The sequence below is a fragment of the Phalacrocorax aristotelis genome, chromosome 9 (assembly GCF_949628215.1).
Source record: "Phalacrocorax aristotelis chromosome 9, bGulAri2.1, whole genome shotgun sequence".
Classification (NCBI taxonomy): Eukaryota; Metazoa; Chordata; class Aves; order Suliformes; family Phalacrocoracidae; genus Phalacrocorax; species Phalacrocorax aristotelis.
In genome coordinates this window covers 8,297,222-8,323,474 of record NC_134284.1, presented here as the reverse complement: position 1 = coordinate 8,323,474, position 26,253 = coordinate 8,297,222, and the positions used below count along the sequence as shown (strand labels likewise).

At 40.1% G+C, this 26,253-nt stretch overlaps 1 protein-coding gene across 2 annotated transcripts in view; it reads right to left on the bottom strand.

Annotated features, from left to right (window-relative positions):
* The window catches only part of ARHGAP5 (Rho GTPase activating protein 5), a 51,478-nt gene extending 33,998 nt beyond the window's left edge, over positions 1 to 17,480 (bottom strand). Inside the window, exons 1-3 of one of the 2 annotated variants that reach the window (XM_075103326.1) lie at positions 17,213 to 17,480; positions 9,689 to 9,796; positions 1,873 to 5,771 (exon numbers count right to left, since the gene is read on the bottom strand). In XM_075103326.1, the coding sequence (XP_074959427.1) occupies positions 1,873 to 5,595 (3,723 nt within the window). In that variant the 5' untranslated portion in view covers positions 5,596 to 5,771; positions 9,689 to 9,796; positions 17,213 to 17,480. The remainder of the gene's footprint in view (positions 1 to 1,872; positions 5,772 to 9,688; positions 9,797 to 17,212) is intronic. The other variant, XM_075103327.1, reaches the window with a different exon arrangement.
* Between the last annotated feature and the right edge of the window lie 8,773 nt (positions 17,481 to 26,253).

The following is a 26,253-nucleotide window of genomic DNA, read 5'->3' as shown; positions in this document are numbered from 1 at the left end:
ACTACGCACTCAGCGTTCTTAGATATTCTGAATGCTTGCAAACATTTTGGCTATCAAGTTAAATTTGCTTTCTCCATCATTACAATAATTTGTACTGCTACTATTAAAAGTTTTCTCTGACTAATTTTAAAGTTATCGGCCCTGAACCACAACTTGCAAATAAAAAAAAAAACAACCAAACCCAACCACGAAAAAAACAAAAAAATTAAACAACCAAAAACCCAACAACAAATAAAAAAACACACAAAAAAACCCAAAAACAAACAAAACAAAAAAACCCACAACACAACCAAAAAACCCCCGAAATACCAAACCAAAACCCAACCAAATCCCAACAAAACCAAGAGGTACATTACAGAAAACTTGAAACAGATCTTGTACTCATCAAGAGTTTTAACACTACAAAAAAAACTTAGAACGGCCTGTAACTTCCGACTCAGGCTGCCTCTCAACAGGCCAAAGCCAAAAGTAGAGGCTTTGGTAAGATATCAGGGGGTTTACTAGCACAATGCCAGAAAGAGAAGATTCCCACACCATACTAGATCAACACAGTTTAAACATAAATATCCAACTTGGAGGAACTGTCTGTCAACGCAGTAGGATGATTCTGAATACTATATTTCAATTTCTATGTGGCATGATTATTTCAGTCAAAAGCATATAAACTATTGGTTTTAAAAACATTTAAGTTTCCCAAAAATAACAACTTCAAAGTGTTTTTAACTGTATGTTTTTATACCCAGAAGACATCATTATCTATGCTTATGAGCAAGCCTTAAGAAAATTTAGTGCCCTTTAAATCAGTCATGTGTAATTCAAATCACAGCTGCATACCAGGAAGTGAAATTCAGAATTTAATCCATTAGTAAAATTTAACTATGGTCTACTTGAACAGAACTTATTTCTAAATGCTATTCAATTATTATCAGATTTAAGGTAAAAGGACATTTTTTAAATGCTATAAAAGACAATATTACAAAGGTCAACTTATTTTGAGACAACAAAGAAAATATCTAACTGACCAGGAACACTCCTGATTTAATGTTAAACGAAAACTATATGCAAGGCAATGATTGCCGACCTAAAATGAAAGTCTAAACTACAAGGAGTATACATCCAGTACCAATACTACCCTGATATAATAATTTTTGACTTACTGTTTTAAAAATTAAGTAATTATCAAGCATAAAGATCAAAATAAAACGTAAACTTTTTCACACAGAATATCACATTATTATTTAGAAACCTATACTAGGCAGGCATTTTGTTCACTTTTTTATGTTTGAATGAAGAATTGTACTGGTAGCACAGCTTTCAACTTGATTATCTGCTTGCCCACACTAGGAAAATGCAACAGTCAGTAAAACCACTATACAAAGTTTCCTTTTCATGCTCATTTTGGAGTTCCAGCTAGACAACTGAGAATTAAAAAGAAACCACCCCTTTCATTTACCAGCCCTAAACTTCATTCCAACAGCCAGAACTGCAAGAACTGAAAGAACCAGTTCTACCCGAGAATTCATAAAGGACTTTTTTTTTTTTTTTAAATAGATGTTGTGATTAACAAAGAAGGATCTGTGGACCAAATTCTGCCTTCACTTACTCATACGGAAGGGAGGCTGCACGTGAACATACAGGGGTGAGAAGAACCGAAACTTATTGAACAGCTGACTAGGTAGACAAACCATCTCATTCCCTCAGGTTTGCTAGTTCCAAGCAAGGTGAGTAGAAACTCGGACAAAAATCAAATGACGCTACAACAAAATTTTAAAGCACCTGTTTCAAAATTGGATGCAATTCTCACATATTTTGACTCTTCCCTTCTTACAATGCACCAGAAGTTGCAGATAAAATTTAAATCAATCAACTTACCTTCTTATCTTCTTTTGCTTTATGGGGTTTCTTTTTCATTTTTTTATCATCCAATTCTTGATCCGATGTAATAGCAGGGTTATCTATGCCACCCTTCCACGTTTCAACAGGTGAAAGAAGTGGGTCTTCTTCACTTCCACGATGCCTTCCTTTTCTTTTCGTTTTAGAGGTGGTGAAAGCTTCATCATCACTTGCATCTGAATGTGTTCTCCTATAGTACGACTTAGCTTTGCTGAACAGTGTCTTAGACTTATATTTGTATTTTGAAGGCCTTCTCTCCCCATGACTTTTGGATATTCTATCAGAAAAACCATTTTCTTCCTCACCTTGGGTATTTATAACAATTGAGTTTCGAACTTTAATAATACGATTCTGACTATCATCTGGAACCGCGTAGATGTCATCTGCAAAGCCTTTATGTTTGAAAATGGTGTCAATAGGTTCAGCATAGTTGTCAGATTGGTCTATATCTTCCGGTGGCGCCGCAGGCACTCGAGAAGGTTGCTTCCTGGGGTTTTTGCCAATACCTGCCTCAATGGTTTTCAGGAGGTTAGGATCCAGTTTTTTCACATTTGTTCTTGGAACAAGTGGTTTCGGTTTTATTGGAGGAGGCACTTTATGGTTGCGTTCATGGTCATGACAATTGAGTGGTGTACTGTGAATGGGATACTCGTTTCCTTCCAAATCCAATCGGTACTTTGAACGGTCACTAGGTGCTGGGAGTAACCTTACATCATCACCAATTGGACTGTAAGGTGGTGGTCCTTCAGTATCATCCTCTGAATCTGGATAATTATAGTCAAGGGAACTTCCTCTGGGAGATCTTGGAAAAACATCTTCACTTGTATGCGTTGTTTCCCTTGTGCTGTCTGACATGTAAGAACTTTCAATCATGTTTTTCTTCTCTAATACGTCACTGAAGAACAATGTGAAGACCTCAGTTTGACGATGATATTGAGATAATGAATATAAAGCTGTAAACTTTGCAGTAATCTCTGTTGCTATGTGCTCTCCTTCTGTCATGAGTTCCTTGATTGCTTCATTCTCAAAGAAGTCTGCCTGGCTATCAGTAACAGCCACTAACTGGACAGGAATCGTATCCTGTACTTCAGAAAGAAATGCCCGAAGCATTCCCATGGATGCCTTCCTCTTCGCAGAGTACACCAGTATATATCCATGAACAAGTTCATCTTTCCTTACACCAATCGAAGAATGATATGACAATATAGTTATCTGTATTCGACGCCTCTTCTCACCTATTATCTTATCAAGCATCAAAGAATTATTCTGGCCAGCCTGAGCAGCACTACAGGAGTGGGAGTCAAGGAAGGGTGAAAGAATAAGATCCACACTAAATGGATCACCACACATGGCACACATGACAATTCTTAAGTCGGCTTCCGACAGATCTTTAATGGTAGGAACTGGACTTACAACATCAAAATTGTGTTTAACTGCTTCCAATACTCCCCTCAGAGCTTGTTTTATTTGGGTCTCATTAAATTTGCGTGGATATGTACCAGCAGGCACATCTACAAAAGGACACTGTAATTTGTTTGCCAATTGCTGTCCCTGATGTCTCAGAATAGGTAGATTCTTGCTAACACTGTCCCTCTGGTTAGCCAGTATTAAGGTAAACGGCAGATTAGCCATATACCTGTCTCTCCTTATCTGAGATGCTTCAGCCCTTATTTTTGCAATGCACTCCCCAATAAAATTCAGTGATTCAATAGAGTTAAACACACAGAAACAACCGTGTGGTTTGAAGGTTGAGGTCCACAAATGAGTCAAAAGGTATGGGGATTTTGCATCAACTGGCCTAAGATCTAGTTCATATATTTTTCCATCTAATGCATATTCATCATCAGTGGATTGTGTCCGAATTTCATTTGCCAATTCTTGTGCAAGGCCATCTTTGCCCAAAATGAAAAGATTGACTTTATCAATGTTGGCACTATCGTGGTATAAATTTGAGCGGCCATGGTCTAGTTGCAGAAGACTGTTGGCAAGTAACTGCTCTACTTTAATGTCCGTGCAATTCTGGCCACTGAGACAAGTTTCTTTAGTTGGGTGATAAACAAATCCTATGTGTTTAAGCAGAAGAGATTCTCTATCAGGTGCAAGTTTCTGTAAAGCTTTGTATCTAGGTTCTTCACTCAGAACTGCGTGAATTTCACTCATTTTATCTGAACTAGGTGTCGCATTAAGGTCCAGGTCGTAAAACAGCTCTGAATGTTCAAAGAGCATTTCCTGAAACTCCTCTTTGGCTTTTTCAACAATCTCCCTCTGATGCCTACCATACACTTCCTTGCTATCAGCATCAGTGATGTATTTGAACGCCTCATCCTCCACTACAAAACATATAACTTCTTCCCATGGCTGTCCGGGTGAAATGAACTGGATTTTCTCAAGAGTTTTTTTGAATTTCTCCTTCATTTCAACCCTCCTTTTTTCAGATATAAGATGTTGCACATGGTTTTGATAAACTTTTTCTGCCTCTAGCGTAGTGAGAAGGTCAAATGGAATCCTTCTGTCATTCACTTTATCTATATGGTCAGTTTCATCCCAGGGTGTTTTTTCAAGCACTACAAAACAGGACTGGAAGTCAGGCCTTTTCTCCATTAACTTCAAGGCTTCTGACCAGCTCAAGTGTTCAATCTCATCAAGATTTGACAGAAGAGTATTAAGGGCTCTTGGCAATGCATTAATGTATTCTTCTTTTCTTTTTCTAATATGTTCCTGTTTAAGCTGCTCTATGTGTTTTGAAAATGTGTTTTTGGCCTTTTTTGTTCCTTCCAAGTTTATGTACTCTTCATAATCAGGGTGGTTTTTCAGTTTATTACTAACAGTTTTCCAAGTTGCATGATAGTCTCTCACAGTTTGGACAAGTTTTTCAAACTTATCTGTTGCTGTAACAACTAACTGTCTTTGAGTTTTATAGGCATCCAGATAGGGGATTATTTTAGGTTTACCACGAGTTTTATCCATCATTTGTACCAGTGCTGCAAAACATGTTTCAACATTGACATTGAATCTTGCTGACGTTTCCACTACCACAAGGTTCTTCTTATTTGAAGCAAAGGCTTGAACCTCTCGCAGATAATGGTCCACACATTCATCACATTTTGTTGCTGCTATTATTATGGGTTTTTTAGATTTTGAGAGCTGGATATAGAGATTATTCACAAATTTAAGTTGATCATCAAACTTCCGATTGCATCCTTGGCTTACGTCAATGCACAATAAAAACCCATCTATGCTTAATTTCCCTTCAGGCATTTGTTTTTGCTCAAAGTCTTGCTCCAAGCCTAGCTGATCTGTGCAAATGTACATTAGTTTTTCTGCTGACTGCAGTTTGGAGGCAGCTGCACGTTTTATATATGGTTGTAAATTCGTACTCCGATGAGGCAAGAAAGTCTGATCATCAATGAACTCAGTCTGTTCAATTACATGAATTCTGCACTCAATTCCATCCTCACCACTTTGTGTTACGTCACCCCAGTACAAAAAGTGATCATTGTTAACAACTCTTCCTCCAAAGTCAATTGTGCTAAGCACAGAGGTATGCTCAGGATAATATTCATCTGCTTTTGAACGAACGAATCTATTGCACAAACACGACTTTCCAACTCCACAATTACCTTTATCCTTTTCAGTTCCAGACAGTCCAACAACACTAACAGCATAAGATGGGGGACGTGGCTCTTTGTTTTTTGCCATCATAACTTTCCTCTCATCCTTTTGCAATTTTCAAGGTAACTGCATGCAGTTTTCATTCTGGAAAGGTTCCTACAAATTTAAGTTGTATATCCAGGGTTCCAGAAATAGCTTTCAGTTGTTCTTGCTTTAGCTTGTCATTGAGAGAACCTCAGCTAATTAGGATGAGAAGCATCATCTTCCTAAAGAAAACAAAGAGGGGGAAAAATTTTTAAAGATTGCAGGTATTTCCTTCTAATATTCATGAGAGAAGAGATTTTAGAAAGCACTTTTGCTTGCTCACCCTGAAATTGTTTTCTATGTGTATGAAAATTTTGCTACTACTACTGAGATCTTAAACTCATAATTAATTCATTTTAATGCCATTGATATTATAAATTTTAAAATAAACAGGTTTTAGGCACAGTTTAGTAACAGTTCATCACCTATTTTGATAGGTGATCAGCATACTTCTCAAAGAAAAAAAACCAAAACACCCACCACCATACCTAAATCCCAAATCATTGTTTTCCTTCATAGCTTATGGGCCCTAGAAAGCATTTTCCACTACCATAAACACAAGATGAAAACCTCTAAATGCAACCCAATATTCACATACACACACCTCTATTCACGCTCATACTTCCACTATATAGCATGCTTACTTATGTGAATAACATGATTTTTGTGTGCATTGGTAGGTTTGGTTTTAGGTTGCAGTAAAGGAACTTTCAAAATAAGAAGCTGTAAAACCAGTAGGTTGGCAATGTAGCTTAGCCGCTACCTATTTGCAGAAGTAAACTACTTTATTTGTATACTAAAAGTAATCTAATAACTGTAAACCAAAAATACTATATCTACACTCAAATTTCCACAGAATTATTACAAGGTTCCAGTGGCTTTATTGAAGCTGTTGTCAAGTATAACTATTACTACTAGCTCTCAGTTATTAATCAGAAGACTTTGCTTACATATACACTGCAAATAGAAAGATATTTACTGTTTCAGAGACAATTACATTATGATGAAAACATAAAAAACTGAATGGCTGAATGACTGGGCCCAGCAGGTTGTGATCAGTGGCACAAAATCTAGTTTGGGGCCAGTAATTAGCAGTGTATTCCAGGGGCCAATACTGGGTCCAATACTGTTCAACATCTTCGTTAATGACTTGGATGACGGGGCAGAGTATACCCTCAGCATGTTTGCTGATTACCAAATTAAGAGGAGTGGCTGATACACCAGAGGGTTGTGCTGCCATTCAGGGAGACCTTGACAGGCTGAAGACACAGGCTGACAGGAACCTCATGCACTGCAAAGTCCTCCATCCAGGAAGGAATAACCCCATGTACCAGTGTATGCTGGGAGCCAGCTGGCTGGAAAGCAGCTTTGCAGAAGAGGACCTGGGGATCCCAGTGGACAGCAAGCTGAACATGAGCTACAAACATGCACTTGTGGCAAACAAGGCTCGCAGCATCCTGGGCAGTATTAGACAAAGCATCGCCAGCAGGTCAAGGTAGTGATCCTTCCCCTCTATGCAGCACTGGTGAGGCCACACCTGATGCACCGCGTCCAGTTCTACAGTACGAGAGAGATATGGAGCTGCTGGAGAGTGTCCAGCAAAGGGCCGCTAAGCTGATTAAGGGACTAAAGCACCTCTCATACAAGGAAAGGCTGGAAGATCTGGGCCTGTTTAGTCCAGAGAAAAGAAGACTCAGGGGGATCTCATCAATGTGTAGAAATATTTGGAGCAAAGCTGCAAAGAAGGCAGAGCCAGACTCTTTCTGGTGGGATCCAGTGACAGGACAAGAGGCAGAGGGCACAGACTGAAACACAGGAGGTGCCATATGAATACCAGGAAACACTTTTTTACTGTGAGGCTGACTGAGCACTGGCACAGGTTGCCCAGAGAGGTTGTGAAAGCTCCCTCGTTGGAGATATTCAAAAGTCATCTGGACATGGGCCTGGGCAACCTGCTCTACAGAGGCGGGAGGCTGGCCAATATGACCTCCAGAGGTACTTCCTACATTGTTCTATAATTCTGTGAAAATATTTTGATAAAAGTACTTTTCTAAGTTTCTTTGTAAAAAGAGAACTCTCATATAGCACTATAAATGAAAGGTACAGACTACTGTACTTAACATATTTGGTTTTACATTTGTGGAGTACAAAACAACGACAAATTTATGTAAACAAACCTGTAAATAGCCCTTATATGAATAAAAAAATTATAACAAGCATCAGTAGTGAAATTTTAGTCTCAATGTTTCAGCTTTATTTGTTATGTATGTTGTCATTCTTAGAAACAATTTGTTGAGAATGGTACTGTAGTACCTTCCTTTCGTTTAAAAAAAAAACAACCATAGGATCTGTCACCCAAAAAAGCTCTCAAAATCTGCTTTAATACTTGTAAAGCTACTTCACGGCTGCTAAAACATATCTGAGTTTGAAGACATGCAGCAGTAAAAGTAGTATTTGTGTCACTAAAAGTTGCAACAGAAGATAAAAATACTGAAACCTTTACTATCTTGCACAGAATCATTGCCTGGCCAACAGAGCTTTCCAACTTACTAACACCTAGAAATAGAAAACCGACGTTCTGATCAGAAACAATATTTGTAATGAAATTCATTGACCAAAATATAAAATAAAACCCACACATATAAAACCAGCTTTCAGTTATAGGAACCATAATCAAGGAAAGGCTCTTTTTTATAAAAAAGTATCAATTTCATTACAAAATGAAGAGGAAAGTGAACTTAGTCTAATTTTTATACTTGAGAGTTTTCATTTTACAAGAACTGAAGCTTTTATACTGTGTTTAGGAATGATTTTTCTTTTTTTCTTTAAATCAGTTTACTCAAAGACACATTCTGAAGGACAACTTGTATTTTAAGTTTTGCTTTTTACTGTTTCCACTGTGTTTTTTATATTCTTAAAACACAGAATTTAGAGCTAACAGAAAATGGCTCTGGGAATAAAAATACTTTGCAAAAGTGAATCCTTCACAAGCAGTGTTTATATTACTACAAATAAACCCAGTGTTTTCTTTCTAAAGCAAAGCTTATCATAGTATCATCATTCAGACTATTAGAATGAGAAGTTTAGTCAGCATTTCCACTACAAAATGTTTTCTGTTTACCACAGCACAATACAGATTCAACATGGACTAAACTAAAGCACAAAAATCTTCATCCACGTGTTTATTTCATTTAATTAGGAAGACGCTGTCAATTTGCAACTAGTTTATAAGAAACAATCAACACTTTCAGATATCCTACATCCTCGGATAGCACAGGTTCTTCCTCCTCCAGCAATAAATGTTTTGTCAAATCAATACATTTTTAAGTGAATAAGTACAAAGAGTAAGGTGAAATGGGACACTGTCGAAGTGAAAACAGTCTCCCACAAGATTTCTGACATGGAAGGTTTTCACCATAGTGGGAGTTGAATCACTAGTTATTTAAAACCACTGTGGTTTTCTTTTCATTTTTTATACAGTTTCTTTTCTGCACTGATCATACAAAGCAAAGTCACAGAATGAAATCTATGTTAATTTAGTAATAAACCTGGTAAAAACCTGACATCATAATGGCTTCACATTTACTATGTAATCATTATTAAACTGCTCCCCAAATGGTAGATTTTTCTTTCCAGTATACCACTAATTTAAAAGGTACTTTGTTTTGTACATTTTTAAAATATTCACACTAGAAATTTATGCTAAGTTAGTTCAACTACCTTACTTCAATCTGCCTAATTCTGTTACAACAAATTGAAAACAGTCCAATTCATTACCCCTCCCGCCTTCATCTTTGTTACAGATTCAAAGGAGGAGTAGTTTGATTTCCCCAGCTTCAGACTTCAAATTGAAAATAATGGAGCGTTTCTATGTTTAAGTAGAAAAAATTTTTTAGAACTACAGAAGATGCAAAGTGTATGACATCACTGCCCGAAGAATCTCTGACCTTCTACAGTTGCACCATAGGACCTTGTCTCTACAGGCTTTTAGATCTCCAAATGTAGTTATAAAGAAAATAAGGTGTAGTGTCTTGTTTTTATTCACCCATACCTCCCCCCTTAAACACAAGATTATGAAGACCTAAAGCCCCAAACTTACTCTTAGGAAAACAAGGCCCAAAGCACAGAAGATTATCCTGCTGTGATCTTCCTGCAGTAACGTCACAAATTTAAACAGTGTCCTTCAGTAAGTCCTTCCCTGAGGGATCTGAAAACAACAAGATTCAGTAATAATTTCAAAAGTATGAAAGCAGAAGTAGCAATCAGAGAAGGTACAACACTCCACCTAGGCCTAAGGATTGCTCTCCTCATTTTAAACCTACAAACAGAACTCAGAGCTCAAACTGGTCTTCCTCTAAACTTAGAGAGTACAAATCCTGTAAGCACAGCTACAGGATTTAACCTGGGACGGAGAGGGCACAATTCTCCCTAAGTGACTGTGATTTCATAAGCTCAGCTTGGTATTTAACAATACCGAGGTTGCAGAATCCTCTTCTGAGAAAAATGAATATAATATCTCAGATAAGACACAAAATGTGAGATAAAAATCACTAATCACTTGTAGAAGAATTTGGAATTGTAAAATATCTAGAACATAGTTATGTAAGATGAAGTTGGTATAGACAGTAAGTACAAAACATATAAAATGAATGTACATCTAAATACATGTATATAAATTTTATTACCAGAAAGAGTACTGCCTACTTCCAAACCCTTTTACCTGTAGTACAGCACTTTATGGCAGAGATGCTGCTACAAAGTAATCAAAAATGGAACTCTTCCACAGAACTTCTACTGTTTTTATCCATGCAAAATCCAGACTTTGAATGTCAGGACAGTGATGCATATATTAAGATGCAGAAAAGGAAAGGAACTTGAAGCACTTGCCCTGGGTCAGTCACCATCCCTGGAGGTATTTAAAAAACCTGTAGGCACTTAGGGACATGGTTTAGTGGTGGACTTGCCAGTGCTACATTAATGGTTGGACTTGATGATCTTAAAGGTCTTTTCCAACCTAAAAGATTCTATGATGTAAGCCACTCTTACCTAAGGAAAGGTGTCTTTTTTAAGCAAGGTGCAGCACCATGCTGTATATGTGATAAACATAATATCAAGAAGGTATGGCAGAGCTTTTTCTTGGTCTGACACTTATGATTATATTCTTAGCAATTCCAGTTTGCTTTGGGAATAGCATGGCTAACTGAAAAAGTCTAAGCTTTAGTAAATTTTCTTTTAGACAAAAAAGGTCCAGCAACACTGATAAGCAACATACCAATACCACAATAATACTGCAATTCTCAGCTTGTGGTACCAAACAACAACAAAATAATCAGGCAGCAGGCTATCAGTCCTGCACTAAGCCTGCCCTAGCCACAGAGCTAAACTCTATCACTTGAAAGAGAAGACAGGAGGTAAGTCACACTCCCTGCCCTTATGCCCTAGCTGTGGCACTCCTCTACATCCACAGCTAGGTGAGCAGAGCAGATAGTTGTGCATGAGGAAACGGACTACGTGACTCTGAAGGAGAGTATGTGGCAGAGCAGACAGACTGAGAGAAGAGTGTCTCTGCCTGCAAGAATGCATCTGGGGCTTGGGGGAAGGGGACACCAGCCATTTTGCAACGCACACTGCCATAAGAGAAAGCTCAGAGACAGGCCCCACAACATCAGCTAGAAGGAGCATTAAGAGGCCAGAGAAAGCGCTATTTTCACATACATGTTTCTCAAAGTCTTCTGAGCTGAATTCTAAACATTGGCATAGAATGCCATGTTATTAGCAACTAATGAATACTAAAATAGTTATCACCTATCATTATTTAGTAATTGTCGCTGCACAGGAACTTGTAGATGGGTCCATAGCCAAGAAAATCACAGATAAATGCTGAGTATTTCTGAATACCTTCCAGAATTGTTTTCTGAACCTAAGAACAGTTACCATCTGCAGACCTAACATGTCTGAAGCAGAAATGTTGTCTGGAAGCATCTACAGAATTGCCTATGACCACAACAATTTAAGCACTTGCAAACAATGCCAACAGGGAAAGTGTTTTCCCACAGTCCTTTACTCACGCTCTAATGTTGTCTAGATGCAACAGTTTATGGACCAGTATGTTTCAGGGTTAGTTTCAAGTACCATAGTCTTGTGACAGTGTTTGTAAATCAGCTGGGCAAGCAAAGAAAATTACAAGTGAAAACAAGGGCCATCACAGTCTAGTCTGCTTTGCAGGGTACAAGAATGCACCAACAGACAGTTACTGTGGCCTCTACAGCTGATCACAAAGTAAATGCAAACACAAGAGATAACACTGAAATGGTTTGTAGGATGACTTTAGAATGCACAGCACTTTCAAATACCAGAAGAAAATGATTCCAAGGAAGTTACAGCTCTCGATTCAGGCTACTGCTAACAGTAAGTTTTTATACCAAGTCATCCCTCACTTCACACTTTGAGAACCAAAACTTGGCAGTGGAAAATATTTAGTACGGTATCTGAATTCCAAGACCTATCAGCACATCAGTAATTACAGCTCTACCCAAAACTTACCAGAATAACAATGCAACTATTTTCACTTCAAGAACCGGGGGATGGTGGGGTGGGGGGGTGGAATCTAATGCTGATGTAGATTAAAGTAACTTGTTACTTCTCATTCAATATTTACGAAGAGGTATCTTTTCCATTCAAACAAGCATAGGAAATCATCTCTTCAAATCTAAATCCTTCTTAGAAAATAAACCAGATATGGAGTATACCAATGTCATCAACAATTTCAATTCACCAAAGTCTGTTGATTTCTAGCGATTTAACGTGCCCTGTCCTCTTTACTAACATGCCAATATTCTTGCCTTCACAAGTGCTGGTAATCTTAATAAGTAACTTACAAACAAGGGCAAATACAATGCTCCCTGGTAAAATTCCCCAAGTACCAGCCTACACTAGGAAAAAAAGGTTCAGGTTGCTTATCAGGAAATAAGCTCAAACAAGAAATAACAAGGTAGTAAAGGACAATGCCTTGAAATGTCTTCAGTAGTGACACTGACTGAAAAGGAATACAGTTTAAGTGTTACAGTGATTAGTCATGCTAGGTAAATGAAGGATGAGAATGGATTACCCCAACCGCTCTTCATTTCAGATTCGGTTAGAACAATGGCCAACTACCATCCCTAAAGGAGTTATGTAGCCTAGATAATTCTTTGCATACAAAAGCAAACTAATTGATTTATGAAAAAAAAGAGAAGAAACCTGACCGCCCAACTTCATATTACGGATCAATGCAAAACCGTGTTTTAAAACAGTTAAAGCTCTTAGTTCTTAACTTCTAAGTTTACTAAATTTCTCCTATTAATAACAATACTCTGAAAACCTTCAGTGTGTTACCCAAAATTAAATCAAGGCCTAAACTTTATTTCTAAATTGAAAACAAAACATCATTCTTTAGCTAGAATCTAGCATTCCAGGGAGCATCTATTATCATTGCTGTTCACAAAAAACAACACATCAAACAAAAAAACCACCCAACCTACATAAATTAGACCAAAGCACAATAAACAGCTAAACTGCAAATGTTCAAATTACCAGCATTTCACTACTCTGAACTTAGGCCTCTCAAGTTACTTATCTACAGATTTCTGAATATCTGAGAGCATTCACTATAGGTTCAAAGCCTATATTTTAACAGCAAAAGTAACAATACAATTTTACAGGAAAAATGAATCCTTAATTCTTTTCACACAGGGGAAGCTCCTACTAAAGTCATGCATACTGCTCAGAGAAGCTTCTTAGTGCAAGACAAGCTGATCAGGCTCATGTACAAAGTTATTCAGGAAGAATACAAAAGAACTAATGGAGAAATTTTACAAAGGGGATCCAAGAAATAACTGACAAAAACAGAAGAAAGAGAAGCAGATGAGGAAGGAGGGATCAAGGTAAGGACAGAAAAAAGGGCTAAAATGCACTTCCTGCAAAAAGATAAATTTGCATTCTGGCAGCAGCAACTTCAACAAATTTCACTGATCCACGTATCTGGATCATTTCATGTTATTTTGCTTGATAAGGAACTGCAGTATAGAATTCAGGACACGGCACCATAAGTTTTGAGACTTAATTCAAACAGTAGTTTGTTGTTTAAGCTTGTACAAGCCATATGCATAATTTTTACTTGTGTAAAATGAGAACACTGGTTATCCATTACTTCTTTAAGTTAAGAAATGAGCAATTGAAAAGCCATATGTAAGCAGCAAATAATATTCTGCACACTAATTAGCGAACTTAAATTAATGCCAAGATGCAACAATATACACATTTCCAAGGTTGTGCATGCAGGTATTGGTTTTACTTCTTCAAATGCAAATTTCTTCTGTTATGCTTGTATGTGAACTGATGTAGAATTGCAAAAATGGGTGGGAATTGTAACTCAAAGCCAAAGAAACAGCTCTAATTTACCACAAAAATGTAATGTGCAGAGCTAGCCACAGATTAATTAAATCAGCTTCTGATAGGTGTTAGTGACTAGAAAAGCACAGCTAATACTCAAAATCAAAATAACTTCACAACTGCTTCAGATTTTCCTGCGAGGAATCTTGAACACATTTGTCTAAGTATTTCATTGCAATGCATAAATATAAGGAAGTGATGAGAGGGTTCAAGCAATAATCTGTAAAATATAATACCTTTAAGAGTATTTTTCAATACTGATGAGAAAAAAAACCCAAGAATATTCCAGTTCACTTACACTGAGCTTTAGGGTAAAAATTCTCAGGGGAAAAAAAAGGGGGGGGGGGGGAAACAAACGAAAAAACCTATTAGGAGTATTGTGCACCCATTAAGTTAGAAATAACACGGGGTGGGAAGGGGGGGCACCTCGCCATCCCTAACGCGGAATTCTCAGCGTTACTGGGACTACCTGAAACCAAACTTTTCCTTGCAGTCACAAGTACGGCGGAGGGCATTTGAAAACAGCGGGACGCTGAGGTGAGACACGGCGCGATTTACTTTAAACGCCCAGCTAAAACAGCTGAAGGTGGGGGGAAGCGGCCCGCCGGGCGCGGGGCCGGCGCGGGGCGGGGCGGGGGGCGCCCCCTAGCGGCCGCGCGGGGCTCCCGCCGGCACGGCGACCTCTCCTCCCCAACACCGCGGGCTCCTTCCAAAAGCATTCCTTCGTTATCATCGAGCGAGGATGCGTCACCGGCTCCCCTCTGCCGGCACGCCGTGCCCATGCCCGCAGACGTGGCTGCTTTCGGCGCGCCGTGCCCGCACAACCCCGCGCTGAACGCCCGGCTTCGCAAACTTCCCTTCTTCCAGCAAGGGCCAGCGAGCATCAGCCCCGAAGGGTGCCCTGGACCTGCCGCGCTCTCGAGAGCGACGCACCATGCGCTAGCCTACTGAAAGTAGTGGAGCGCTTCGGAGTTTTATGCAACATACTCCTGAGGGATGCCAGTACGTGGGATTTATCTTCTGTTGAGAAAGTGCTTTTGGAAGTCTTCAGAATCCATCAGCATCCCTTCAATGTCTTTATTAAACAGAATGGCATTATTTTTGCATCATCTACTCAAATAACAAGTCCCAAAAGGGAAACTTATACAGAACTATCTATTACTATGATCGGAGCTTTTCTTTCCTGCAAAGTTTGCACACGGAAAAACACCTACAGCTTTAGGAAAGCACGTTTCATCTTTAACCTCAAAAAGATGTGCAGCATTTGATTCTGTTAGTGCTAAATATAACGTTTTAAAACAATTTAGTCTGAGCCGAAAGTATTTAATTGGATTACATTACACATGCAACACCTTAGCTAAAATAAAGTCCAATACCAGGGAGTGGTAGGCATTTGGTTGCAATTATTTACATTTTTACAACGCTGGCAGCTGCTTTATAGAGGGATACTTTAAAAGAAAAATGCGTACTATTTAAGCTCGGTATGCTCCAAGCTTAAAAGCAACTTGTTATACTGAAACGAGCTAGTGATAATGTAACAAACACTTAAACAATTTCTGATACTTTAAGTACTACAGACTCTTTTAAAAAACTATGGTATTTGCATCCCATTTCCTAAGCTCTAGTAGCACTGAGTTTCAGTAGAGTGCTTTTAAGACTTTTAGCACTTCTTAAAAATAATTTTCAAAGAAGCACAAAGGAAAATAAACCTTTGCAATATACAAATGCACCTGGATGAATATTTGTAATATGCTCATCTTAGATATGTATTATAAATTTTAAATATTACGGGCTTTTTGAGAAAGCACTTAACTCCGGACACTGATGTCGCTGCTGAAATCAGCTGTCATACCGAAGAACCTTAGGAAGGTAAGGCAGCACAACAGAAGAAAGCTCCCTATTAATTCCTCATTCATTTATGAAATGAATATACAAGCATCAGTGCTGTAACTGGCTTCAATGCACAGGTTTAAAATGGACGTCCAATTGACCAGCAAATGCTGTTCTCTCTTTACTGTTTTTACTCTGCAGCGTAGAGTTTTTAAATTTCTATCAAGGATCCTTATTAAGAAAAAAAAAACCCGCAAACCTCTAGTTATCTGCTGACACTAAACTAGAGAATACACACATACCCCCACAGGCCTATTTTGGTCTAGATTAAAAACGTTTTCCTCCTACTTAGTAAGGAAATATTCCACGCTGATATCAAAAGCGATACAGGAGAGGGCAAAAGGGGGGTACTGAGGAAGGGTGGGGTAGATTCTGGGGGGAAGGTGACAAGTATGTCTTCCTTTTAAGTAAATGGGTCTTTATTTTTAATTAAAACAGTGTTTTATACTCCTTATGTCTTATATACTCCTTATGTCCTATATTTACAACACCGCCACATTATATCTGTGTATCTCTGGTGCTTTCCTTGGGTGGAGAGTCTAAAGGTTATGCTGGTTGAAGGGATTCAAAATGCTTGAAAGCTGCAACACTGCAGCCAGCTACCCTGTTTCAAAGCCTTAAAATCCACCTGGTGGAAAAACAGAAATGCACACGCATCATTAGGAGAGTGAAGTTTTCTGAAATTTAATATCGAGCGATATTTGAAGGTGAAAGGAAGGAGGAGAGGAATTGACAACTGTTCAAATTTAGTAGAGAAGGAAAAGAGCAGAGGAGACGAGAATGAGTAGAAGGGGGCGATAAGGAGGAAAAGAAGTACAGAGAAAGGAGAACAGTAAGGGGGGGGAGGCAGTAGGAATGGGAAAAGGGAGGAAGCTAAAGGAGTGGGGGGAAGAAGAGAATGAGGAAGGAAGAAGAGAGGAGCAGGGAAGCTCCCCTTCCTGCCTGCCTTCCTCCCTCCCTGGAGAGCCGTGACCAGCTGGCAGCCTCGTATAGCAGGCTCAGACCCTCCCATTGCTCAGGCCTTCATCACCTGTCTGGGACCAGGCGCTCCGCTCCCTGCCCTTCCTGCCTCCCCTCCCCGGCGCGGCGCGGCCGAGGGGCCGAGCCGGGGAGGGGGGGGGGGGGGCAGGCACCCCTCTCCCCACGCCAGCCCCAGCCCCTCGAACTGGTTACAGCCAGCGGCCGCCGCACCGGGCTACGGCCGCCGCCGCCTCCCCCCGCTCCCGCTCCCCTTCCGCCCGCCGGGCCGCCCGCTCCGCTCCGGGCCGGGCCGGGTGCCGCGGGACCGGATTCCTCCCCTCACCTCGCACCGTCGGGATCCGGCTCCTCGGCGGCGGCGGGAGCGGCAGCATTCCCGGGACGCTCTCTCCACGCCGGCGCCCCCGGCGGCTTTTCCTCCCCGCGGGGCTCTCTCCGCTCTCCGGCCCGCAGCTCCCGAGCGCTCCCGGCCGCCGCAGCCCCGTCCCGCCTCTCCGCTCCCTCCCCGGCGCTCTCGGCTCAGTAATGGCGGCCGCCGAGCCTCCCCGGCTCTCGCTTCGCTGACGGAGTCTCTCTCTCCCCCTAACTTTACCTCAGCAGCTTCCCTCCCCTCCCCCCCTCCCTCCCTCCCGCCCGCCGCCGCGGCTCAGCGCGCGCCCGCCGGGCCAGCTGCGCGTGCGCGGGGAAGCGCCTCTTCCTGCTGCCGCTGGATTCCCTGGGAAGCCTGGGAGAGTGCGCGCGGCCGGCCGCCAGCTGCGCGCGCCGCCCCGCTCCGCCTCCCCTCCCTTCCCCTTCCCAGCCCGCGCGGGCGCGCGCGCTGAGCACCCAGCTCGTGCCCCGGCGGCCGCGTGGATAGCGCGAGGAGCCAGGAGGCGGTGGGCCGCGAGTTCTAGTCCCGCCTCGGACAGCGGCGCGGGCCCGGACCACCGTGGCGATCCCTGCGTGCGTGTGTCCGTCCACGCGGCGCGTAGGCGACGGCGGGGCTTGTTCCCGAGCGGGGCGGAGGGGATGGAGGCAGCTGGAGCCCAGGCTGTGCTCTCACCCAGCAGCCATGCCCCCGAGGGAGGAAAATGGCGGTGGGCTGGGGTGGAATTAAAAGGTGCCAAAACGTTCTCCCACTTCTCTCCTGCCGGGCCGCTTGCAACTTTTCGCAATGTTTCCCATGTTTAGCCAGCATAACACAGCGGCTCTTACTCTTTTTGAATCATTAAAAAAGTGAGGACCGGCAGCAGAGACCGCTCTGGGGCCTACAGACGGAACCTGTGCCTGCCCTGTGAGGGAGGCGTAGGACGTTGCTTCACAAACAGTACCGGCCTCCTTGGAAATTCAGGAGTCAGACGAGGCAGCCAAATGTTAATGCACGCTTTTCAGCGTGATCCCCTCATGCCACCATTTTGCAGGTAGCTAGCGGGAGGTAAAACGCCTCCCCCACTCCGAGGGGCCTCCTGGGTTGTAATGGAGGCCCGCAAAGCACTCGCGCGGTGATGGTGCTGCAAAGCGATCGGTGCGCGTATTTGTGCTGCTGCCTCTGGAGCTTCCACAGGCAGTGGTAGGCGAGGTATGGCATGCAGCAAGAAAATTAGTAAGTAGGTGCTACTCTATCCACGACAGGGTATCTGAGGGCATCATGCTTGGACGTATTATTTTTGCGTACGCAGAAATGCATATTCTATGCGTCATTTATTACTAAAGATAGTTTTCATGTATGCTTACAAACATACAAATATTTTACTACCAACTTTACTCCTGGCCTAGTCCAAGTTTTGGGTGTTTTACTTGTAACCATAATATACCAATATAACCAAACAATATGGTTTGTTCTGTGCAATTTCACATACTGCATACACATTGTAAAGTTTTACAGCTGAAAATTAGGAAATTAAAAGGTTTAAAAATCCAGATCCTTTCTAAAGACACATTCCTGTAAACCTGAATTTTTGAGAAAATTCTAACTAGCTAAATCTTTTTGTGTTAAATTTGAACAAAAAGCCTTGTGTAGGCGCTGTCTTACAGAAAAGTATTTCTAGAAATACTCATCTTGGGTAGGGCCACACTAAAGAGATGTAAAATTATTTGACACTGTAATCGCAGCATCTGCTCAAGAGTTTTTGCAGTAACATCCTAGTTGCAAAAAAAAAAAAGGCAAGCTAAACAAGCCTAAATCAGAACTTAATTTTAATTTGAATTGTCTGATTTTTAGTTTCATGGTTTTTTTTTTCTTCAAAATACATACCTTGAGGTAGTAAAGCCCCATTTCATATTGCCAGAATCAAAACCTTATATTCCTATGAAAAAAAATCTTTTGAGATTTCTTAGCTTAATAAAATAGAAATTTAAAGGAGTGTGATCTGCATCCTTCTGAAACTCTGCATAGGTATTAATTACCTTAAGCAGCTAATATGAAGGAATTTTCATAAAGTTCCATCTTGTAGAAGACGACCTTTAGGAGACCTCTTATGTAGGAATTGATTGTATCACTTCCTTTGATCTTGATCTGAGTAAAAAAAAAATAGACCCAGCAAAGCAAGTTGGCTTACATAGGTATAGATGTGAAAAAAAAATAGTTTAATGAAGCAGGGCATGAGCTTGGGAATAGCAGGAAGCCTTTCACAGCAAGCACAAACCTGAAGCATGCAAGGACGGCGAGGAGCACTTCAGTTAGAAGCAGGTGGCAACACCATTAGTTACAGGGAGGGTGGAGGTGCTCTCTTCAGAACAGGCACAACATGCAACAGGCGCAAGTAGCTTCCTATGATGTTAGTCCCCAGTAGACACACCATCGGTTCCAAAAGCAGTCCTCAGTGAAAGAAAGGAACAGGTTTCCAGGCAGAATTAGATCAGCTAATTCTTCTTCCTCTGACACTAAATATTCCCCTCAAAATTAATATAGTACAGAAAGACTGTAAAGTCAAAAATTGATTTTCATATAGATTCATGTAGATTTTCATATAGATTTCCTCACTTCAGATCAATAAGAAGAAACTGATGAGCAGAAACTCCATTTGCTTGTTGCCCTTGCAGGAAGCATGCAAAGTTCTGGCAGGCTACAGTAGGCAGCTTTCGATGATTTCGCAGAGCTTATTAAACTTTTTGATTTTGGATAAAGCTACAAACAGTCAAGAATTATGGCCAATGAACCAGCAAACAGGGTTATAAGCAGATTTATGACACAGTGTTCTTCCTAGACTCTATGAAGTTTATAAGCTTTGCAGTTTAATGTTAACTATTGGGTAGAGGTATATGCATAGCCCATTTCAGATGCTTATTAAGAAGACATGCAAGGTTTATAAAGTTTCACAGGGAAGGTGGTGAGAAAACTGCAAATCCATGAGAAAACAGTAGACGGGTAGTTTTATGCTCTTATGAGAGCACAATAATTAGAGCTATAGGACTGCTTAAGATTTCTTGCTGCTCAGGAAGCAATAAGATAACTGAAAACAACTCAATCAAAGTATTCTTAATACAAAATTTTATTAAAATAGTTCAGAAGTATTTGTGAATATTTGTTAGAAAAAATATTTCGAAAAATCTTTTCCATGACTGAGAAAAATAAAAGGAGCATTATAATTTAGAAAAGGTGTAAAAATAAAGTATAATAATGAAATCAGAATAATAATTTAGATGGGTTAGTGTTTTGTTAGTTGTACAAAAAGACGTTTCAGAGAAATGCTTTATTAAACCTTGAGAAACTCAAGAAAGTCATTAATGACATGCAACAGTTGTTATTTATAACAACTATTGTTATTTTTAGCCTTTTTCTGTAGCAGATTTCCCCTTAGAAACACCCTTATGCTGCAAGGGCTGATTATAAACACAAATAAAGTAAGCACCTTCTAGATATCTAGAGGCCTATGCAAGGTGAGCAAAGAATGAGTAGTTTGCTTCTATGTTTCCTTTTGGACAGCAGGGCCCTAGGAATAGAAAACACCACCAGCAGCAATCCATTTCCCAGCCTCTTTCTGTGTCTTTCATTAAGCAGGGCCAAACGAGAAAAGCTCACATCTCACTTTCCCCATGCTTCTAGAATTGGGGGATTGCAAACCACAGATCAGATCAGCAATGCGCACACTGCTCATGGGTACAGCATTTTCTTAATTGCCTTTCCTCTTCCATCATTGCTTTCTTTGCATCACTTGGAAGTGCAAAGCAAGTGATCTTACCAGTGTACTGAACCAAAAATCAATGTGCTGTTGTTGGTTGCAGAATATGAAATCTGCACATATTATTTTACCACAAGCTGCTTTTCAGACCTCTTCCCCAATATCCCTCATTAAATAGCAGAACTGCCAGGTCTGTCTCACTTCAAGGAAAAGGCACTGTTTTGCATAAAGTTTAAGAATCAATGTTACAGCACCTTCTCTGTGAGAAAATCTTCACACACTTTGAAATTGTTATACTATTTACACTCATGTTAATTCATTGCATTACGTGTAAAAGCATTGGTATGCAGGAAGAGAGGGCAAAATAGAAGCATAAATACTTGAACCGTCATCTCAAATTACTAAGGGAAACCTGTTTGGTTTCTAATAGGAATCATTTAGATAAATGCGTTAACTTACTAAGAGACCCACATGACTGCATAATTCCATGGTGTTAAGGGGAAAGCTCACCAGCATTTTGGTTTGTTGATCATCAGTACCCCTGACAAACCAAATAGCAGGTAGAATATTCCCCTTTCTTTACCTTTCTTCTAATCTCCACCTTTGTTCTTGTTTGGGGGGTTGGGTTTTGGGATTGTGAGTTTTTTTAAACAAATCCTATTTATTTTTGAATTTAATACTACTTTGATCACCATTTTGTATTAATTTGGATGATCTGCCATTTCAAAAGGAATGTCAGGAGCATGATCAGTGATTGCACTGAACCTGGCTTGTGCAAAATCAAGCATTTTTTCCCTGCAGTACTTTTAAAGATTTTTTACATAAATACAAAAAGCTGTTATTAAACAAACAATTATCCATAGATCACGGTTTGGGTTTCTAGAAGTCAATTATTTTGGAAATAAATTAGAATCATAGAATATTTCAAGTTGGAAAGGGCCCATAAGGATCATCGAGTCCAACTCCCTGCTCCTCGCAGGACTACCTAAAACTAAACAATATGCCTAAGTGTCATCCAGATGCTCCTTGAACTTTGATAAGCTTGGTGCCACGATCTCTTCCCTGGGGAACCTGTTGCAGTGACTGACCGCTCTCCCAGTGAAAAACCTTTTCCTAATGTCCAATCTGAACAGTTATGGGAGTTTTTCTTCTTTAAGTTTTTATCGACTTCTTGTGCAGGAGAATGCTATTTTATCTATTGAAAATAGGAAAGTAAATAAATATTTGAATATGTCAGTGCACTGTTTTATATAAATTGGCGATATGCAAGTGTTTCCTAAAATCATAATTTCACTTAATAATATCAGTGCCAAGATTAAACTCACAAAAGTATGTACTTTTTTTTCTCAGTCCATGGCTTCACTATGGTTTGCTTAAGTGTGGGTGACAAAACCATCATTCCTTCCACATGTGTAAGAGAATCAGGTAGCAACCAAAGGTTTTTTTGTGGTTTGTTTGTTTGTTTGTTTGTTTATTTTTTTGTCCCCACAAAATCCATTATTTTTAGATTATATTGCCTGACAGTGGGCAGTGTATGGACAAACTATAAGAAAGGGAACTGAGCATGGTCTGCTACTCCTTAACAGGTTTTTTTTACTTCTTCTTATGGATGCCAACACATCATATTCTTGTCATCCTGATGGCTCCTGTGGACCAGTATGGTGGTACAAAACTGTATTTCTATGTACTACTGGAAAAATATTTACTTCATAGGGGTCAAAAAAAGCAGTTTTGATGGGGACTTTGAGCAGAGCATGTTGTACAAGAAAGCTCTTTTCCTTGTCCCCCTGTACTCCTGAGCAAGGCACAAAAAATTCTGCTCATGGAAGAGTAAACTGGACTCTGCCATACAAAAGAAGCCATCCATGATTTAAATTGGACTAGTGATCAAAATATCCATATCACACTCCAATACACGAATGACAGCTACGAGATTCTCATAATCAGCTCTTTGTGCCATAAATCCCTGCCTTTTTCTAAGCTGTGCTACGTTCTACTCTGCCAACACAGAGTCCACAACTAAAGACTGGAAAATTTCAGGAGTGCAGAAAGATCCAACAGAATGTGAGAAAGAGACAGTGTGCAAAGACATAGAACCCAGTTCTACTTATAAAAATTAACTGGAGAAGAAAATTAGCCAGGCACCTTACATGTTTTAGTTTAGAAAAAGAAAGAAAGAAAAAAAAACCCTTTCAGGATGAGTTTAACACTTGCATATATACTAATGAAACCTAAAGACTCAGGAGAGAGCTATTGCCTAGCTTAACATAGAGAAGGAAATAGCTGTTTCAGTCTGGTATTTTACTTGTAATAGGCCAGTTTTAACTCCTGCTCCAAAACCCTGGCTGCTCTAGCCCAGCCTTGGCTTCAGCGGAGCACCAGGCCACCCACAGCACCCCACGCCCTTTGCTGGAGGCTTGCAACAGGCATGCCTGCAGCATCCTCTCTAGCTGACAGAGGCTACTGCTGCAAGGTTTGAATACCAGTTCCAATGGCCTTACTGATGATAACTCATTTCCGTACAGGCATCAGTCTGATGAAGGGAGAGGAGGATAGACTTGTGTGAACAACACCTCTTCTGCTGCTTGCTTGCTTGTTGAAATCAGTGAGTGAAGCATTGGGAGCTGCTGAGAGAGATTACACTTATCACAGGTGAACAAGAGGGCTGCGAGGAGAAGATACCGGAAAAGACTCCTGGGGACAAGGGCATAAAGGAGGCTTGCTTTTGCTATCATCATGTCACCCTGTGTGCTTTCAGACAACTCAGGCTTTTCTGTTTAGAGGCACATTGGTTGTAGGAGTAAGGGGAGAAGAGAGAGTTGAGAGTAAAAAGATTTTCTTGATTGCTTTCTGCTAAGTAATTAGTGCCAATATGTTTTTGTTTCAGATGCCTCAGGGATAATAGAGCTTTAGGAAATGGGTGGATTTCAGTTGCCTGTTTGCTTTACAGCTATAATTGAGAATTTCTTTTTCTAAAAGGGGGAAAAAAAAGGTGTTAAATGTGCCTCAGGAGAGGTGATGGAAAATATTATGACACTAGTCAAGATGATTGCAAACACGGTAAGGCTGAAATGTGTTCAGCTGACCTAACTAAGCATGAATAATACATCACTTCATTTGACTACAATATTACTGGTCAAATTCCAGACATATCAAGGTGATGTCAATAACCAAGTTGTTGTAGTATCAGATACTAACAGTTTAGATGTTACAAGAAAAATACGCTAAAATATTAAGTTTCTAAAGAGTTAGTACTAAGCATTGTGTTTCAAAGCAGTCTTCCTTGTAGGGCAAGCATCTGCCCTCCTCTAATAAAAAAGTTGTCAGGCACTGCAGTTTTTTAATATTACAAGAAGAGCAGTTTCCTCCAAATTACAAACATCTGATGAAATTTAAAGGCAACAAATTCTATGGGAAGGAGCAGCGGAGACATTCATTTTACCAACAGATCACAATAGAGAATGATCATGCCATTGATTATATTGACTTCTACTACTGAAACTATCCTTGCAAAGATATTTTACTTATTTAAAATTGTCTTGCATAGCAAATCTAACAGAAATAATGAATGTTCACCAACTACCAAGAATCTGATTGTAGGCTACAATACTTTCAAGCCAAATTACGATTATAGGGCTGTACCTCCCTGTGTCCTCCCTCCCTGGATGTAGAGGGAGAACTAGGAAAGAAGTATGCTGGAAAGGGTGGCCAGATCTTGCATTAAAGGTTGGAGAGGCTGAATAGGCTTTTGGGTTTCATACGTATCAGAATCCTGGGCAAAGGCAAACAAATACAGCTGTGAAATGTGTCCTCTGGAAATCTGCTGTTTGTGCATGTGTGTTCTGTTGTTTCACCAGAAGTGTATGTGGCTCTTTTTTCAGTTTGAAGAACACAGACAGCCATTATTTTCCTAATAGGTGTTAATTGCCTTCAGTAGATACGCGGTTCTGTTCTTTTGCCCACTAGTATGAATCCAGTATGTGATCAGATGAGACTACATTAAGAGAGTCCAGGCCATTTGAGCTCATAATAAGTTGACAAAACATCAAGAACATTTACTCCTAAAGCTTGGATTCTGAGCTGCGACTATGCCTATGCCAAATACTTTACCTCTAAATCACACATTAAAACGCATATGCACGAAAATAGTTAAGCAAACATGTCTTAAAAGGTGCTGCCAAATAAATGCCCAAGTTATTAAGAACCTACAATAAACAGGAAAAATATCTTCTGTTGTCATTGTAAAATGAGTTAATGGATTTGTATGAACACATTTAAATGCAAATCTAAATTTATTAATATAATTAATTTTTGACATTATATTGTACACCTCATTTTAAAGATAATTTCTGCCATGAAGTATAGCAGCCCAAAAGAAAAAAGCAAAACCTTGGGATCTTTAAATCCTTGGTGTGAAGAATGTGTTTTGGAGTCCTGGACATCAGCAAACAAATACAGCTATGGAATACATCCTCTAGAAACCTATTGTTAGTGCATGCGTTCTGTTTTTTCACCAAAAGTGTATCTGGCTCTTCAGTCTATGTGAAGAATGCAGAACAGACGTGTTTTCATAATGGATGCTAATTGCCCAGTGGTATGAATTCAGCATAACAGGCCTATTTTTTGCCATCCTCTATATATAGACTTTACAGGCTGCAGTCAAGAGAACTACTTGACTGAGTAGGAACAACTTACATGCATTACATTTATGGGAATTGTCCCAGTCAAGGACAACATAGACATTTTTCTCATTTGGTGTCTGAAAGTCATTCTTTGACAATTTTTTCAGGTGCCTTTTTTCATGGTGGTTTTCTTAGTTCCCAATGTTGCTTCCTCAGTAATTTTCACACTGTCTTTTCCAACTGCATGATTTTTTTTATATTGGTAACATTGAGAAAAGTCATAGGGTAAAATTTTGATCCAGTTGGCATGAATGGCAAAATTTCTATTGACTGTCCGAAAGCCACTATTTATGTGACTGGATGTTCCAGAAAGAGACATAGTGGCAGAGTACCTTGTGTTGGTACACTGTGCTGACAAGAAGTTTAAAAAGAGCTGGAGGAGAGGTTCCTTTCAGGTGGTTCTTTCATATTTAAAATCTTAAAATATTTTCCTCTTACAAAAATGACATATTTACCCAGCTAATACGATAATCAGTGCTTCCACTGTGATCTTTTTTTCTACATTTCTGCTTTTCCAGTTACACACACGCGCGCGCGCACACTCATGAGTACCACGTCAAATGGTACAGCAACTGAAAGGCTCT